The following is a 17,775-nucleotide window of genomic DNA, read 5'->3' on the forward strand; positions in this document are numbered from 1 at the left end:
ACCGATTCAATGCTTCTAGCTTTATGGTAGCTAATAAGACAAAATTATTTGAATTGTAATATATATATATATAATTAATTTAAAGATATTATAATATATTGAATATACCTTCAGTGTTTGTTTTGGTACTATGGAATACCTAGAATATGAATTTTCTATACTTAGCTTCCTTATCTCTTTGTATGGCTTAAACCTCTGTCACTTTGGCATCTGCTGAGAGGATGGCTGGCTCTGCATTTCCAAAGCAGAGACCAGGACTGTTTGATCATTGTGTAGTCAGAGAAAGGCGCAAATCTAAGGTGTTGCCTGCACTTCCAGTCTGCATTCCCTTACTGTTCTTAAGCCTATTTCTTAAATTTAAAGTGCCTTCACCTAATTTAAACTTGTCCGTGTGAAAATCTGAATTTCAAAGCATCTGTGATGCAGTAGAAAGATTTAGGTCTGCAAGCTCAGCAAACTGGATTTTCTACAGAATAGGTTATTAAGTTAATGGAGTGCTTCAATCTGAGTTGTGATACTACACACCTTTCTCATGTTCCCATGTAGTGTACATTTGTTTTGTGAGAAAAATAGTTGTGTATGAGATGAACAATTCTTTCTATGCATGGATGGTACCAGAGTGTAATTATAAGTGGTTTTAACTCTCAATGGGTTTTAGTGGAAACAAAATCTCACTGCCTGCTTGTGTTGACTTCTCTATAATTCATACCTGAAAAGAAAAATATAAATTGGATAAGTGGTGGCTAATGTGAATCTATTCAACTGAGGGAGGTGTGGTGGAGAGCAGGAAAAAAAACCCAATATAGTTGATCAGAGTTACAATGTGAAAGGAAGCAAACCCATATTTTAAGTAGTTTGTTGTTTAAAATTATGTTGGATAGAGGTAGTAGCAGCAGGAATGTTGATTAGAATCAACTTTAAACATAGTTCCCCAGTCCTGGTTTCCTGGAACAGAAATGAGTAAGCAATTCTGCCTTGATACCTTTGGCAGCTGTTTGTAGATCCAAGTGTAAAAGAATGTGAAGAAATGTTATGAGGGTTTATATGAGGCAGGACAGTAATTTTGTTATTTGCCTGATTCCATCATTTGCGTTTGTGCTCAATATGCTGATTGATTGTAAGAAAGTCTATTCCTTTAGACTCACTGGAAGATTTAATGAACTACTGCCACGTCACTTGTCTTTTTGTCAGTGTATAAAAATGTTAGAAAAATTGCTGATTGTGAATTACCCCAGGAAAAAAAAAGTTGAGTAAACATTGGCTGTTGTAATATAAACCATATATATGCATCTTTTTAGAGTAGTGTTAAAGCTATACTTTATATGTTAAAAGCATAAACTGGCATTACTGCTGGGAGGAATTGATCTTGTCTGTTTCCTGGTACATTTGAATTTTATTAGAGGATTGATCTAAGTTTAAAATTACCCAAGCCAAAAAAGTAAAAAGGCAGCATAGTAGCTGGGGACAACAGGGGTTTTGGTGGCTTATCCTAGTGTAAAGGTGACTGGTTTTCTGGCATTTAGCAAGCAGGAAACTGGTTTGAAGAGCCGATCCAACAGTGACCTAATAATTTTGTTTTCTGATGGTGGTTTTGTGCTCGCTCACTTTTTGACAGTATGTGCAAAGTTTAGTGCAGGAAAGAGCAGAGTTGTGATTACTAGTGAGAAAGACTTCTGTTGTAGTAGTTCTGATTTAAATGGGTTTAAGTTACTGTGGGATTGCGTGCTCAGAATATGGGACCCTGCTCTGAATTGTGTGAAGCCCCATTTGCTCACTGACCTTTTAGTCACTGTTAAAAAGTATCAAAAGTTTGGAAATACCTGATGGCCATTCACAGTTGCTTCGTGACTAACTTCTCTATGTTAACAGGCTGTGTGCCTTTTAATTGTTTTAACCCCATGTTTTAATTTTGGCAGCGAAGTAACTTTCTTAGCATGAGAATTTATGACTATAGTAGTGATTCAATTGTGTCAGAAAATGTCAGCTCTTCCCACTGGTATCTTGCATTAATGACCATGATGTATGAGATTCTGTGTCAGGGTGACCTTTCAGTGGTGAGTACTCACTGTCCAGCATTTTGAATCAGTTTGTCATAAGTGTTTTATAGCTTTGAATTTAGTGCTAACCCTGCTGGTTTGGTACTGCTCTTTTGTCTTCACTAGAATACTTTTTGTTGCATTTGTTGATTAAACTTAATTTCAGTTTTGACAGAAGGCATAGACACAGCTTTATGAAGTTAAGGGAATCTACTTGAAATTTAAGTTCAGGATTAACTTTCTATACCAGATCACTTTGAAAATGCCTTGCTGACTAGTAGTCTAAGACTGTGCATGGAGCTTCAGGAACAACATGATTTTTTTCTAGCAGTTTCTAAAATTGTTAGAGGTTCTTATTGCTCTTTTTAGCCAGCAGTTTATTGTGCCCATCCTGGTATGACATCTTACATATACCTTGTTTGCTAAAACTTCATCTTATGTGTAATAAGCTAAAGTTATTTTTTCAGACTTTTGCACTTGGGAGGCTGGGGAGACTTACTTCCCCTTCTAAAATCTATTTCTACTTTCATGCTAGCTATTCCAGCTAATCTCTTTGTACCTAATGTCTGCCTCACTCAAAAATATTTCTTCTTGACTGTTACTGTGATTTGCAGCTCCCAGTCAGTCTTGTAGTTGAGTTTGTAAAAAACTTTTGATCTCTCTTCTGTGCATCATTAGTTGTGGCTAGCACAGACCTTTCCCGTGAGAACTCTTTTCTCTCTTCTTCCTGTGTTTTATAAACAAAGATAAAGTTTGGATGTTATTAAAAACAGTTTCTCGGGATGTGGACAGTTCAGGCCTGGCCAATCAGGCCTAGGGGGAGGCTTCGAACTGACCAATCTGGGTGACCTTTGAAAAGTCTATATAAGATGGAATTAAATAATAAAATTCTCTTCTGGATGCCACACTTTGAACCTGGGTCTTCTTACTCTGCTAGCGGCTCAACAGCGACATCTAGTAATGGGTATTTAATGCTGTATTGATAGCTGTAGGAAGTACAGTGTCCCCAAGTAAACTTTTCTAGCTGGTTCTACTCTTTTAAGAAAACCAACATTTACTAGGCAGAAAGATAATTCTGAGTGCACTGACTTCTAAAGATGAAACCCTGTAATGCCATGTATCAGCTTCCCAGATTGTGGATTTTAGGTAGGTGAAGGAGAGAAGAGCAGTAGGAGAGGCAGGCTGAGCAAGGAGGTTTAGAGGCCAAGTTATCAGATGGGTACAGCAGGGTCTGGGACACTGTGACAAAAGCACAGCTCCATGTGTGGGCTCAGTGAAGAGGGATGGCAATTACCAGGTTGCAGTTGTTGCCCCTTTCCTAATCTCTGTCTCTTCTCTCCAGACGATTGTGAAAAGAGAGCAAACAGGAGAAAATGGCCTAGTGTCAGACTTCATTCTTCTGTGTTCTTGTTCTGCATTGCTAGATGGGAATCCTTCCTCTGCAGGTTTACATGGTTGTTATCCTGTATAGAATAGGGGTAAACCCTTTCATCAAAATGTGGATAAAGCTATCCTGCTAATTTGACGTTTCTAAGAAGTCCTTGGGTTTGCATGGCAAGGTTTTGGTAGCAAGGGGAGGGGGGGACTACAGGGGTGGCTTCTCCAAGAAGCTGCTGGAAGCTTCTCTTATGGCTGACAGAGCTAATGCTAGCCAGCTCCAAGATGGATCTACCACTGGCCAAGGCTGAGCCAATCAGCGACAGTAATAATGCCTCTGTGATAACATATTTATGGATGGGGAAAAAAAATATTGCACAGAAGTAATTGCATCCAAAGAAGAGAGGAGTGACAATATGTAAGTGAAACAGTGCTGGAGACGCCAAGGTCAGTGAGGGAGGCACAGGAGGTGCTCCAGGTGCCAGAGTTGAGATTCCCCTTCAGCCCATGGTTAAGACCATGGTGAGGCAGAATATCCACCTGCAGCCCATGAAGGTCCACAGGAGAGCAGAGATCCACCTGCAGCCTGTGGAGGACCCCATGCTGGAGCAGGTAGATGCCCAAAAGAAGGTTGTGACCCTGTGGGAAGTCTGTGCTGGAGCAGATTTGCTGGCAGAACTTGTGACCCCGTGGGGGACCCATGCTGGAGCAGCCAGTTCCTGAAGGACTGACCCTGTGAAAGGGACCCACGCTGGAGCAGTTAATGAAGAACTGCAGCCCGTGGGAAGGACTCACATTGGAGAAGCTCATGAAGGACTGTCTCCCATGGGAAGGACCCTCATGCAGGAGCAGGGGAAGGACTCCTTTACTTGAAGAGGAAGCAGTGACAAAAACATGTGATGAACTGTCCATAACCTCCATTCCTCATCTCACTGCACTGTTGGGGGGGAGGGGGTAGAAAATCAGGAATAAAGTTAAACCTGGGAAGGAGGGGGGAGTGGGAGGGGGGGAGAAGGTGTTTTTAAGATTTGTTTTACTTGTCATTTTCTTACTCTGTTTTTGATTGGTAATAAATTCAAATAATTTCTCCAAGTCAGGTTTGTTTAGTTTATGGTGATAATTGTTGCGTGATCCTCTCCCCTGTCCATTTGTGGAGGGGAGTGATAAGAGCAGCTTTGGTGGGCACCTGACCTCCAGCCAAGGTCAAACCACCACAGTATTTTAGAGGTCCAGAAATGTCTTTTAAAACATGGTTAGTGAACTAGGGCAAGGAGAAGAACGAGTGGTGAGGGGAGGAAAAGGAAAGGAAAGTCATTAAAATAGGAACTTTCTAAACTGAATTTACCATGTCTTGGAGCTACTGTTTATTCAGTTTAGATGGTCCCCTCAAAATAAGGGGTAATTTTGATCCAAATTTGAAGCCTTTCATAGGTAATTCTGATGTTTTGACAACCAGTGTATCAGTGACTTAGGATTATAACTTTTGTGTTCTGATAAGCTTGTCGTTCAGTGACTTTTTATAACTACATAATTTTGTCATTACAATAAACATCACTTTGTTCTCAGTCAGCAACTCTTGTAATACCAAATAATATACATAGTCTTCCTCAAAAAAACCCAACAAACTGAAAAAGCCTCAGATATTTAGGTTATAAAAAAGAAAAAAATTCCACTAAAACTATGTAGAAATATGCCACATGTAAGAAATAGTTTCTAACAGTTTGCATAGACATGTGCTTCATGGATGGTTAAGTAATACAAAAATTTTTGTGCTTTCTTGGCACTATGCAACATGCAAAAATAAAGCCATTCACTATATTAAGAAGCTTGTAAACTGAAGTTGGTAACCAAAACTGGAGGCAACAAATATTTGTTGTTGTTAAAACAGAAATTAATATTCTTGTGAGTGATAACAAGGAAGCTTGAGTAATTTGAATTGGATAATTTTCATGTCAGTAGTTATGCTTAAAGGGGAAACAGAGGGAATGTGTTGGAACAGGTTGGAAGCACAGGAGGGTCAGGGTGGCCTGAGTCAGAGAAGGAAGCAAATGGAATATTTAAATTTTCTTCTCACAGATAAGAAGTGATGGAATTTCTTGAGAGATCAAGGTATTCAGGAGGCTGGAATTTTAAAGCATTTAGGCAAGAGGGAAAAATTATATGAAATTTTGAACAATATCTAATGATTTGGCAGTAGCAGTCTCATGGGATGATTCTTTATGTAAAGTCTTTTTCTTGGCATTTGGAGCTACTTCATAGATACAGAAAAGATAGCAAAGAATTGCAAGTCCTACTGAAACACGAAGTCAGATGAACTGTGGCTTACTTGCATGTGTTAGGGAAATTTGGGAAGTAAATGATATTTAACCACAGTACTTTTTTCTTCAACCATAGTATTTCTAATGTGATAGACTAGCAATTAGTGGCTCCTCTGCTGTTGCTGTTAAATGGTGTTTTCTCTCCTAGGGTTTGGACGTGTCAGAGGGAGAGAAGCAGGGAGGTTTTCAGCCCAAGTCATGGGGTAAGAAACATGCAGAGCACAGATTTTGGCAAGGATCAAACTCACTGGCAATATTAATTGACAGTGTTGTCATTGTGTGTCTTAATATTGCTGTATGTTTGATAAACTTATATAGATACAAAAATTCAAAATGTCTTAGATTATTAATGGATTATTTTTGTCTTAAACCAGTATTTCTAACTAGACACACCTATACAAACCTAATGTAAGTTCACTCAATGTTAATATCTCAAACTTGGGGAACCCATTTGTACCTATCAGTAGCAGCCATCAGTAGCGTCTTGGAGGCTGAAAGTTTTGTGTGGTGCATATAGTTCTAGGTAAATTAAAAAAATGATTTGTTTCAGTGTAATGTAGAACTTTCAAGTTCTATATAAAACCAGAAAGACTAGTGATTCTAAACTTTCTCCTGTTTTTGAGGTTTCATGCTATAGCTGTTTGGACATACATTGACCCTAAAACAAAATCAAAAGAAGTTACTCAGCAGCTCTAAAGTTTGTTCTCAGTTTTGGTGGAATAACTTGCTTCATGAAGTGTAGCCTCTGCTACTCTCACTCAGTGTTTGCCTTTAATGACATTTCATGTAACATCAGCAATGTCATGAAGAGAAGATTCATTCTACTTTTCTAATAATTCTTCTTCATACTTGTAGATGATAAACTGAAAAGAGGTTTTTCATCATCAGTGATCCTTTTTCACCTTTTAGCTTCATCTGTGTGTTTTGGCATTGGTGTCGAGAGTGCATTCTGAAACAGTCTTACTGATGTTTTGACTCCTGTCCTGCACAGGTCTGGTGCTCTTGAAAGGACATGATACTAGTTTCTCATCAGTAAGCAACCTTCTGAGAAACTATCAGCTGAGAGAGGCTTATCATTGTGCATATAAACTAATGCTTTATAAGACTGGAGGAGTAGGTATGCTGTTAACTGCTATTTCAGGAATTGGTTTGGTTCAGTTTCTCTACAGTAATTTTTTTCAGTCTCTTCACTTTTTTTTCTCCTCTTCTCCCTCTTTTATCTGTGTCTGCTCATAGAGGAAAAAAAATTGAAACCAAAACTATCAAGATAGATTATGTGGAAATCAAGAAGTTAAATCTAATGAAACTTCAGATAAATATGATGACATTTATGTTCATTGAATGACCCATGTGTTCTCTTCCCTTTTTAAACTTTTAAAACTCTAGGACATTTAACCCTGCAGACTATATGGAGTCTTCTGCCACTGATGGCTTTGGGACAAAATCAGAGATTTGGGAGACTGGTCAGAATGATGCAGATGATGGAACTGGTAAGATGCTTCAAGAAGTGAAAGGATTGAAATGAAGACTTGTAGCAAATTGCAGTTGAAATAACCATTCTGTTAGTGTTCAGTTAACTTCTGAAAATGTGAATACATTTCACATGACACAGATATTAGTTCATTTTTATAGCTTAATTGCTACTAATGTGCAGAGCACATGCTGTAGCCTGACTCTTGTTAGAATGAAGGGAGGGCAATTTGCAACTTTTTTGGTTTAATGCTAACAAACCCTGGAGAGACAAAGGGATTTGAAGAGTTATTGGAAGAGCCTTGTGTGTGAAGAACTGTGTTAAAGGAGAAGCCAATGTCTGAGCATTCTCACATCATTCAAGGAGTCACACACACACCACCTGAGACTTTAACTGCTTAGACCAGAGTGCTTTTGCAGTGGGCAGCTCAAGTGATCCAATGGGTGCCCCTTTTGACTTCTTGCTAACACACATTTGTTCTCAGGTGTACTTCCTCCTTCTTCAGGCTTGACCCTAGGTTTCCTACAACAGAGTCTCAGGCATCTGATTTTATAAAAATAAATAATTTAAGAGTGGTACAGCAGCAGGTCAACTCGACCTGGGTGCTTCTGGAGGAGGACCCCAAACAAAGAAAACTCTAGACTTTTATGCCCTTGCAGTCTATGCACACGTTCTTCACCCATTCTTCACATACCTTGCACACACCTCTTGGTCCAATGGTGATTTTTGGTCTGGGGTCTTATAACCCCTTATTGTATTCTTTCTCTCTGTTCACACAGGCCACTAACTGTTCTTATCTTGTCGAGTTGCAGCTTCTGCTGATGGCTGTAGCCTTTTTATCTTCTGGTTTGTACTTCTTGTGCACTAGCTAAGTTGGCAGAGCATGGAAAACTGAAAAATCTTTGATTTAGAGTAAGCACTATGTAGCAACAACTAAGACATCAGTGTGTTATCAACATTTTTCTCTTACTGAATCCAAAAGACAGCACTGTACCAGCTACTGAGAAGAAAATTAATTCTATTCTAGTTGAAAGCATATCTAGGTGAAAGTAAATTTTTTTCCACGTCACATTAACATATATTCTATTTACTTGAAATCCAGTGTCCGACCATACACAACAACTGGAATCGAATGTTAAACAACAGTTAGTAGCATTGGGACAATGAACTTTCCTCTTGCTGATTATCTCTATCAAAGTTAGATTTTGAGATGTATCTGATTTGCAAAAAGATAGCTCTTTCATTGGGTTTTCCAAGGGTTTGGTCACCCGTCCCATAAAAGTCTATGTCATGTACCTCCCCTTTAGTCTTGTTAACTTTATACCACAGTGAGTCATCCATTGACTTTATACTTAGCCATGCCGTTGTGGTTCTCTGGGTTAACAGCACCAAGAGTAGTGAGATGCTCCACTTCATGTCTTTGGTGTATAGGTTCTTTCCAATGCAGATATTTGTTAGCTGGTTGGTTATTCATTGCTCATTTGACATGAGAATAGTATATCCAATATTCTTTTCCTAAAATTTTAAAATCAAAATTAGAACACAATAAGACAGTATATGGCCTTTCCCATTTGGGTTCTAATTTGGGTATTTGTGAAAATACCTTAATTAACACTTCCATCTCCAGGTTGTAAATAAGGCATCTGTATTTCAGGTGGTGTGGACTGACACAATTGAACATACTTCCTTTTTTCCTCAAACCCCTTTTGCATATATGTAACATACTCTGCCTAGTACTTTAGAACTTGTGACAAAATGAAAATGTCAATGACCAGCTGGAGTGCATGGGGCTCTGCCTGGGAATGGGTGAAGAACTGAATGAGAGTTTATAGGTCAGGATTAAAGGGAGAGGAGGGACAGGTGACATTATAGTGGGGGTCTGCTACAGGCTGCCCATCCAGGAAGACCAAACTGATAAGGCCCTCTACAGCCAGGTAGAAGTGGCTTCAAGTTCTCAAGCCCTGGTCCTCATGGGAGGAAGTGACTTCAACCACCCCAATATCTGCTGGAAGAACACCACAGCAGGGCACAAGCAATCCAAAAGTTTACAGGAATATGTTGATGACAACTTTCTTCTCCAAGTGATAAAGGAGTCAACAAGGAGAGATGCTATGTTGGACCTTGTTCTCGCCAACAAGAAGGGGCTGGTGGGGAATGTGAAGCTCAAAGGCAGCCTGGGCTGCAGTGACCATGAAATGGTGGAGTTTGAGATCCTTAGGTCAGCGAGGAGGATGCACAAGCTCACTGCCCTGGAATTCAGGAGAGCAGACTTTGGTCTCTTCGAGGATCTGCTTGGTAGAGTCTTATGGGATAAAGCCCTGGAAGGAAGAGAGGCCAAAGAGAACTGGTTGATGTTCAAGGATTGCCTCTAAGCTCAGGAGCAATGCATCCCAATGAAGAGGGAATCAAGCAAAAATGCCAGGAGGCCTGCATGGATGAACAAGGAGCTCCTGAACAAACAAACTCAAACACAAAAGGGAAGGCTGCAGAAGGTGGAAGCAGGGACACGTAGCTTGGGAGGAATATAAATTTTCTGAGCAGCCAGGAATCAGGTTAGGAAAGCTAAAGCTCCAATAGAACTAAACCTGGCCAGGGATGCCAAGGGCAACAAGAAAAGCTTCTGTGGGTAAATTGGTGATAAAAGGAAGACTTGGGAAAATGTAGGCCCTCTCCCGAAGGACAGGGGAGACTAGGTTATCCAGGTCATGGACAAGGCTGAGGTACTCAACAACTTTTTTGCCTTAGTCTTCACCAGCAAGTGTTCCAGCCACACCACCCTAGTTGCAGAAGGCAAAGGCAGGGAATGGGAAAATGAGGAACTGCCTGTTAAAAAGGGAAATAAGGAAGACCCAGGAACCTACAGGCCGGTCAGTCTCACCTCAGTGCCTGGCAAGATCATGGACCAGATCCTCCTGGAAAATATGCTAAGGCATAAGAAAAATAAGGAGGTGATTGGTGACAGCCAACATGGCTTCACTAAGGGTGAATTGTGCCTGACAAATTTGGTGGCCTTCTATGACAGGGTTTACAGATGTGGTGGATGAGAGAAGAGTGACTGACATCATCTACCTGGACTTGTGCAAAGCATTTGACACTGTTCCGCATGACATCCTTGCCTCTCAACTGGAGAGACATGGATTTGATGGGTGCACCACACAGTGCATAAGGAATTGGCTGGACAGACACTCTCAAAGAGTTGCAGTCAAGGGCTCAATGTCCAAGTGGAGACCAGTGACGAGTGGTGTTCCTCAGGGGTTGGTATTGGGACCGGTGCTGTTTAACATCTTTGTTGGTGACATGGACAGAGGAATTGAGTGTACCCTCAGCAAGTTTCCTGATGAGACCAAGCTGTGTGGTGCGGTCGACACGCTGGAAGGAAGGGATGCCATCCAGAGGGACCTTGACTGGTGGGCCTATGCAAACCTCATGAAGTTCAACAAGGCCAAGTGCAAGGTCCTGCACCTGGGTCAGGGAAATCCCAAGCACAAATACAAGGTGGGTGGAGAATGGATTGAGAGCAGCCCTGGGGAGAAGGACTTGGGGGAATTGGTAGCTGAAAAAATGAATAGTTGTTATAGTCCCAGTTTGGATTATTTGCTGCCCAGGGGTTTCTGTCACCTCTTGCCTGTTGAGCCAATTCAGCATCCTTATTATTTATTTTATCTCTTATCAGGTTGGAATAATTCCATCAGCAACACCTTGGTATCTCCCTAGCTTGGATTGTATCCAGCGCATCTATTGGAAAATAGTTGAGTGCATTTCTCAGTATCCTTCCTTAGTCTTGGCATTTTACTTCCCACATAGAGTCAAGTCACCAGGATTCCAAGGTAGTTTAGTAAATATTTGCAGTACAGATGGGGCTCCAACTGCAGCCCTCTTGCATGGCAGCAGGATTAGGCAAGATGCTAGAAAGTGTAGGATAGAGTCCAGCAGCCAGCAGAGCAATTATTTGAGGCTTGTCTGGGCCGGTAGGCTCAGCTACTGCAAGCGTTACCTTTGGTGATAACTCTTTCATCTCTCACCTGACTTGGGTGTTTTCTCTCCCATGCCAAACCATCCCAAACGTACCACTAATCCATTTGTCCTGGGAACCTATCCTTTAGTCTATGTTGCAGAAAGGTAAGTCTGTGCTGGTCAAAGGTCCCTTGCGGTGGCCACCGTTCTGCCATGGTTCCATCTCTAGTTATAAATGGCCAGTCTTCTTGATATATCTGTGTACTTCTTTTTGATAATTTTCTTTACCAAAATTCTTTTCCAGTTTTGTAGTACCTTGGTCAAGGGCACCCCCTTTTCTGTGTCAGGTATATTTCCCATCACTTATTTATCCTTGTGTGCTTTATTCTGATCAGGCCAAGCACCAGCCCTGTCTCCTTGTGCAGTTTACACTGATCAGGCCACACACCCTTCTCTGTTTCCAATAAGTCTACTAATGGAATTTTAATACACACTCACTCTTGGACACACTTCCTTCTTTTTCAGGCTCAACCCTAGGTTTCCCACAGCAGAATCTCAGGTGTTTGATTTAATAAAAATAAGTAGTTTAATAGAGTGGTATAGCAGCAGGTCAGCTTGAGCTGGGTGCCTCCAAATAGGCACCCAGAACAAAGAAATCCCTGGGCTTTTATACCTTCAAAACACAATACTGCACCAGCTACTATGAAAATTACAGAGAAAGTGAACTCTATTCCAGCCAAAAGCATATCTATGGTGAAAATACAGCTTGCAGCCTAAGACTTCAGCAAATCCAGCTACTCATGCTAAGCAAGTAAAGCTAAGCAAATGGCATACTAAATCACACAATATTATGACTCTTAAATGACTCATTTAAAACTTACTTATTAAGCTAAACAACTCATATCTCTCATAAGTCCTACTAAAAGTGATTGGTCCATGGGCATTGAACAGTAGGGTGTGAATATTTAAGTAGAAAAAGAAAAACCATTTACAAATATGAATTCACTCAGTGACACTGGGATGGCTTTGGCAGCCCCACCTGTATAATAATGTGAGTCTCTAAGATGGAGGAGAATTCTAAGATCTGCTACCTTTGAAGAGAATTATTAATTAAAGCATGAGTAGACAATTGAATGAAAGCCAAAAGAGAAATGGGCCTATCTGAAGATAGAAGCAGCTGTGTGTTTCTGTATGAAGTTTCAAATGTTAAGTATGCACTCCTGGCTAAAGGCAAGAGACAGATGTAGTTTGGAAAGGAACTGCTTAATAGTGATCTCATGGCAATTCAGAAATGAAGAGTGTGACCTGCTTGTCTGTGATTGGTAAAACAAAATACCTTTCTGTTTCCTGTATTCTGTTACAGGAGATAAAGACACAGGAAACCCTGTGTCAGGATGGAGAAATTTATGTATTGTCCACACTTGGGAACCATCCAGTGATACAAGAATTTTTTTAACCCCAGCAAAGGGTAACTTTTCTGATCTCTTCATTGCTGAAGCCTACTCAGATGATTTTTCATCAACCTGTGTCAAGTGTGGAAGGAGAAGACTGGAGGCCAGAGCGTGCTCCATTAGGCTCTGCTGTGAGCCTTTTGAGATGCACCTTTCTAATATTCATATAAGCCAGTTTCCACTTAACAAGAGAAGACAATAACAGGCTCAGAGTTTAGGAGGGCCTATGAGGCAGCTGTTTTGTCACTCTGAGTCCTTTCTAGTCCAGTGTGGGAGAGTGGCCTTGAGTATATTAATGGCTGCTGAAAGGAAGCACTCTGGCCAAATTATGGCATCTTTCCCGGAAATTATTTTTGAAATTACTTGGTGCTATAGTGCAAACAGAAACACATCTTTTACTTTCACTGATGTTAATTTTTCAAATAAGTTTGACAGATAAGTTAGAAGAATGCCTAATGACTTGTAAATTCCACCTAGGAATACTGATACTGTTGTTTGCTATATGGTAGCAGAGGTATATTGTCACAAGTATTGCAGAAGCAATAAGGTTAGCTAAAGAAAGAAGATAGAGAAGAAAGGCATGAGGAGACTGGACCAGAGGTAGAAAATTCACTGATTAGTTATTAATGAATGCAACTGTAAGGCTTATATGACTTTGACTTGTGTTTCACTTCCCAGGTGACCTCAAATGTTTTGTGACCCTCTCTGTTAACTCAGAGTAGCCTTCATGTGCTTTCCCTATGGCAACCTCTGTTCCTTCTTGTAGGCATCTCCTCAGTCTTCAGTAATGGAATAATTATGCCTAGGAATAAGAGTATCTTGGTGTTGGTAAACAGATCACAGTAAGAATACAAATGTGTCCACATGAGGGGTATGCTGCTGAGAAAACAGATTGGTGGGAATCCAAAATGACATGTGGAACTTTTGTTTGGATGCCAAGTGCGTTGTTGCTGTTAGGCTGTGCATGTGTCACTGAAAACCACGCTGAACTTCAGTAACACAATTTGAGGCATGTATGGAATGTTGGGGAGCATGGTACAGGGAAGGTGTGAGAAGGCATTTGGGAATTTTCCCTTTCCTTGTCAGATTAATGATTTTTACGGGTATGAATGAGCGAGTGTCAGTGTGGGGAGTTCCTGCAAAATCATTTGGTTGGTGGAAATTTAAAATAAATTAGCTAAGCATGAATGTTCTTTTGGGGTGCTAAGTACCTTTTTGCTGCTAATCTTAATTTACTTTCAGGCAAAGGGAAAAGGTACCGTAACTGACAGAACAAAAATGTCTCTTGTGACATCCCTGCCTTAAGGGGAAGGGAGCACCCAAGATTTGTAAATGTTCATGGTTGAAAGGAACAACAAAAGTTAGAAAGTCTGCAAAAGCTTAGAGAGTTTTATTAGTAAATTACACATTTGTCTTGGAAATTGGTGTGTTAGTCCCTGATCTCCTATATAAGCAGTGGGTTTTGGATAAAGGGGTAGGGTGAAAGGGAAGAGAGAGAGATGAATTAAAGAGGGGGGAGAAAGAAAGAAAGAAATCACCAGTCACCCTGGGCCTTGTGGGGATGCCTTTTTTATAGCTAAGTTTTCCCCACCCTGGAGATAGTTTCTTGTTTCTATGCAAATCAGTTCTCATGCAGAGTCTGTTCTTCTACACCTTTCTGGAAATGGATCAGAGGGCTTCCAGGGGTCTTTGGGAGTGTTGATTCCCCCCTCCCCCTCTGTCCATGCCCATTTCTCAATCTCATTCCTGTGCTTGTGCTGGACTGTGCTGTGCTTATCTCCAGGAACTAGAACAAGGATGTTTGTCCCAAAAAAGTGCTGCCCTACCTCCATATGGCCCCTTCTCCAGCCACATCCTGTTCTTTCTCACAGCGTGTTATTACCAACAATCCTTGGTTGGTTCCACAGACATCCGGCTATTGGTATTTGAGGCACACACATTAGCCCTTTATCTTCCATGCTTCTACATCTCTCTATATATGACTATAGGGAGAATGTTTTGTTTTAGTGTTCCTTCTTTAGACAATCTGTAGGAATGTCAGAAATAAGTCCCTGAGCCAAAAAGACTCCTTGAAAAAGAGTAGATTTTAGAATTGAATCATTTAGTTTTGTCCAAGTGAGAAACACTCATCCTTGTAATGGAAAGTATCTGGGGGGTTATTAGAGGATGCTGCAGCTGAGGTAGTAGTTTTAAAATAGAAGAGAGTGCTGGGAAGATGGAAACAGAGGTAAAGGGAAGGAGTGGCATACAAGATGTGGGACTGGAAGCAAGTTGTACAAATTTGAACTGTTGATTTGGCCTATTAATCACAAGTATTAGCTTTCAATTTTTTTCCCTTAACTTAATGTGCTGTTATGTTAGTTACAAATCAACAGACTCAGTAATAATTATGTTACCAATGTGGAGTTACTAAAGATGTGAATGTGGGCACTGTTTATGTATGGAAACCCATATAGCCTGCAGTGAGCTTGCAAAGGATTTCAGATAAGTGTATACAGAGAAAGGAAGGGCAGGGTGTAAATCCCTGTCTTTATTCAGTCCTAATTCCTTATTATTCAGCCCTATTTCTTCTTTAATCTTAAAAAAAAAAAAAGCACATACTGGCTACATGGAGAATTAGTATCTTACATCTACAGTTACATTAAAAAGGAGGTTACTGGGCAACTACCTGGGGAAACAAAACCAATTTTGCATATTAAAATGCTTTCTAAAGACATCACGCAAGTATAAACTCTGTGGAATTTTGAGTACTAAATATTTCCTCTTTAAGCCAGTGCTGGGAAATGATGAACATCAACATTTTCAATTAAAAATAAATACACTATTTGTTTCCAAAATGTACTTGCCCCCATACCTTCTCTGAAAGCACTCTAGCACCTCTTGTTCTGAATTTTTCCAGGTGCCAGAGGAATTGCAGTAGCCTGAATGAAAGGTGTTTCTAGGTGCACCATTGTGTTATCCTATAGAAAGGCTAGCTGGTTCCATGGAGGTAAAATTTAGTGTTGTTGGCTGAAATTTAAAAAAAAAAAAAAAAGAGAGTAAAGGGCAATTCTTTAATGGTTCATAATGTTTAAGCGTGATTGTATTTCAAATAATTCAGCATTGGGTTTTCTACATCCTAATTTTTATAGAAGTAATGAATAACTGAAAGGTAAAGAGAAGGGACAGGTAGGAGGAAACAAAACAACCAGTCCTTATTTAAAAGGGAATAAACTTTAACAGCATGATTGATATTTTCTTACAAGCACGCTGAGTGTTCAGTTTCTTAGCCTTTTTTGTAATGTACAAGTCCATGTGAGATCCTGAACCTCAAATCACAACAGTTCTTATCAATAAATTATGTTGGAGGTGGTCACTTCTCAAAGTAAGTTATAAAAGATGGTATTCTGGTAATTTAATGATACTTCTATTTTGATAGTTTCATACATTTAACAGAAAAACTTCATTTGTTATTATCTTGGTTATGAGCAGCCTTAAATAACTTTGAAACTGAAGAACAACATAGAAAAAAATTATAGTGTAACTGTCAAGGGGGAAGAAGGGAATTGTGTAGGTTAGAAGTTACAAGGAAGTTGGGTTTTTTAGGACTGCTGCAAAAGTCAGAAGGAACATTCTAGGAAACTTTCAGGTCATTCTAGAATGTCAATGTAATCCAGAAGGAAAGGATTATTACATAAGTTTAGGATAGACCAAAATAAAATTATTTTGGGCTAATATCTAGGGCTGATTATTAAAGAAAAAATTCAAATAGTGTGACAGGAAGTGAGGAATTGGAGAGAAATAGCTGAAGACTTACCAAAAATATGTAGTATACTTTTTATTTGCTTTATAACTTTTTAAAACTAAACTTGTTACTAAGGGAAAGAGTCACAGATAGTCATCTAGGTTGAATTGCTATGACAAGGATCCTTGAAAACACATAGCATAATTTCAGTGCAAACCAGAGAATTCTTAAATTGTGATGCTTTGCAAGGCTTGGGGGAAAGGTTGGGAAGAGGATATATGGAATTTCAATAATGCCAAGGTGGATTTTGGACTAAAAGGAAATTGCACTTGTGGCAAGATCAAACTTTGAATCCCATCAATAGGAGGAAGGCATTAGCAAACTAGATTTAGTGCAGAGAAGAGCAGTGGAATAACTGAAACTGGAAGGATTGCATTGGAAAGGTAGAATGTTAATAAACAATAGTAATAAACTTAGCTGCTTGAGTAAACTAATAAAAGTGTGATCGATCGTGTTCAGTATTTAAAAAGAATAAACTCATAAAACTCATAGAACCATGGTCATAAGTAGGAGCAACAGATAAATGTTTAAACTGAATATCAGGAAAATGTCCCAAGTATTATTCTAAGTAGGTTCAGTCTCCCAAAGGTGGTGGGGAAGCAATGGATCCCTTACCCTCTCACCACCAGGCAGGAGGAGGGGACCTTAGCGATGGAGGGGAGTGGAAACAGGGTTCTGCTCGAGGTGGCAGGCAAATCCCCTCCTGACCTACCTCACCTCCCCAGGTGCCCTTATACAATAGGTGTGAGGCCCTGGAATATGAAGACGAGGGAAATGAGGACCAGGAAAATGAGAATGCAGATGAAGGTGGTTTTGGGATGGAGGGGTTACCTAGGGCAAGGCAGCCTACCCCCCCCATCATGACCTCCTCAATTAAGAAAATAAGAAAGATAGTAGTCATTGGTGACTCCCTTTTGAGAGGAATGGAGGGCCTGGTATGCTGACCAGACCCAACCCATAGGGAGGTGTGCTGTCCCCCTGGGGCCTGGGTAAGGGATATCACAAAATGTCGCAGTTTGACCCTGACTAAATGCCAGGCACTTCTGCTCTCTCCTGCTGCAGACGTGCAGGAGAGGGGAAAGAAAAAAGACTGTAAAAACACACACCAATCTCATGAGTTAAGTGAGATAGGACACTGGTAGGAGGACGCACAGAAGACAGGGCAGACAGGCTTTAAACTTAAAGTTGCAAAGTGATTTAATTACCTAACCGAGTTGGAGGATAAATGAGAGGTAACAATAAACTTTTCATACACTATTTTGTTCACTCACCCCCCTCCCTCTTATGAACCCATTTTTTATTCAACCCCTTTCGTCTTTTTAACCAACAGGTCGGGTAGGGGGGCAGGGTGTGGGGTATTTTCTCAGTCTACAGAGCAGGTCCA

At 40.2% G+C, this 17,775-nt stretch overlaps 1 protein-coding gene across 8 annotated transcripts in view; it reads left to right on the forward strand.

Moving 5' to 3' along the window:
* Nucleotides 1–17,775, forward strand: part of LOC146425479 (ubiquitin-associated protein 2-like) — a 147,373-nt gene that overhangs the window by 54,179 nt on the left and 75,419 nt on the right. For all 8 annotated transcript variants that reach the window (XR_014846495.1, XR_014846496.1, XR_014846497.1 and 5 more), the window contains 2 exons: nt 5,880–5,934; nt 7,118–7,221. Coding sequence is in view for 5 of the 8 variants with exons in the window: in XM_085041574.1 (XP_084897700.1) it covers nt 5,880–5,934; nt 7,118–7,221 (159 nt within the window). In the remaining 3 variants the exon portion in view is untranslated. The remainder of the gene's footprint in view (nt 1–5,879; nt 5,935–7,117; nt 7,222–17,775) is intronic.

This window comes from Lichenostomus cassidix, chromosome W (genome assembly GCF_008360975.1).
Source record: "Lichenostomus cassidix isolate B80296 chromosome W, HeHo_3.0, whole genome shotgun sequence".
Lineage (NCBI taxonomy): Eukaryota > Metazoa > Chordata > Aves > Passeriformes > Meliphagidae > Lichenostomus > Lichenostomus cassidix.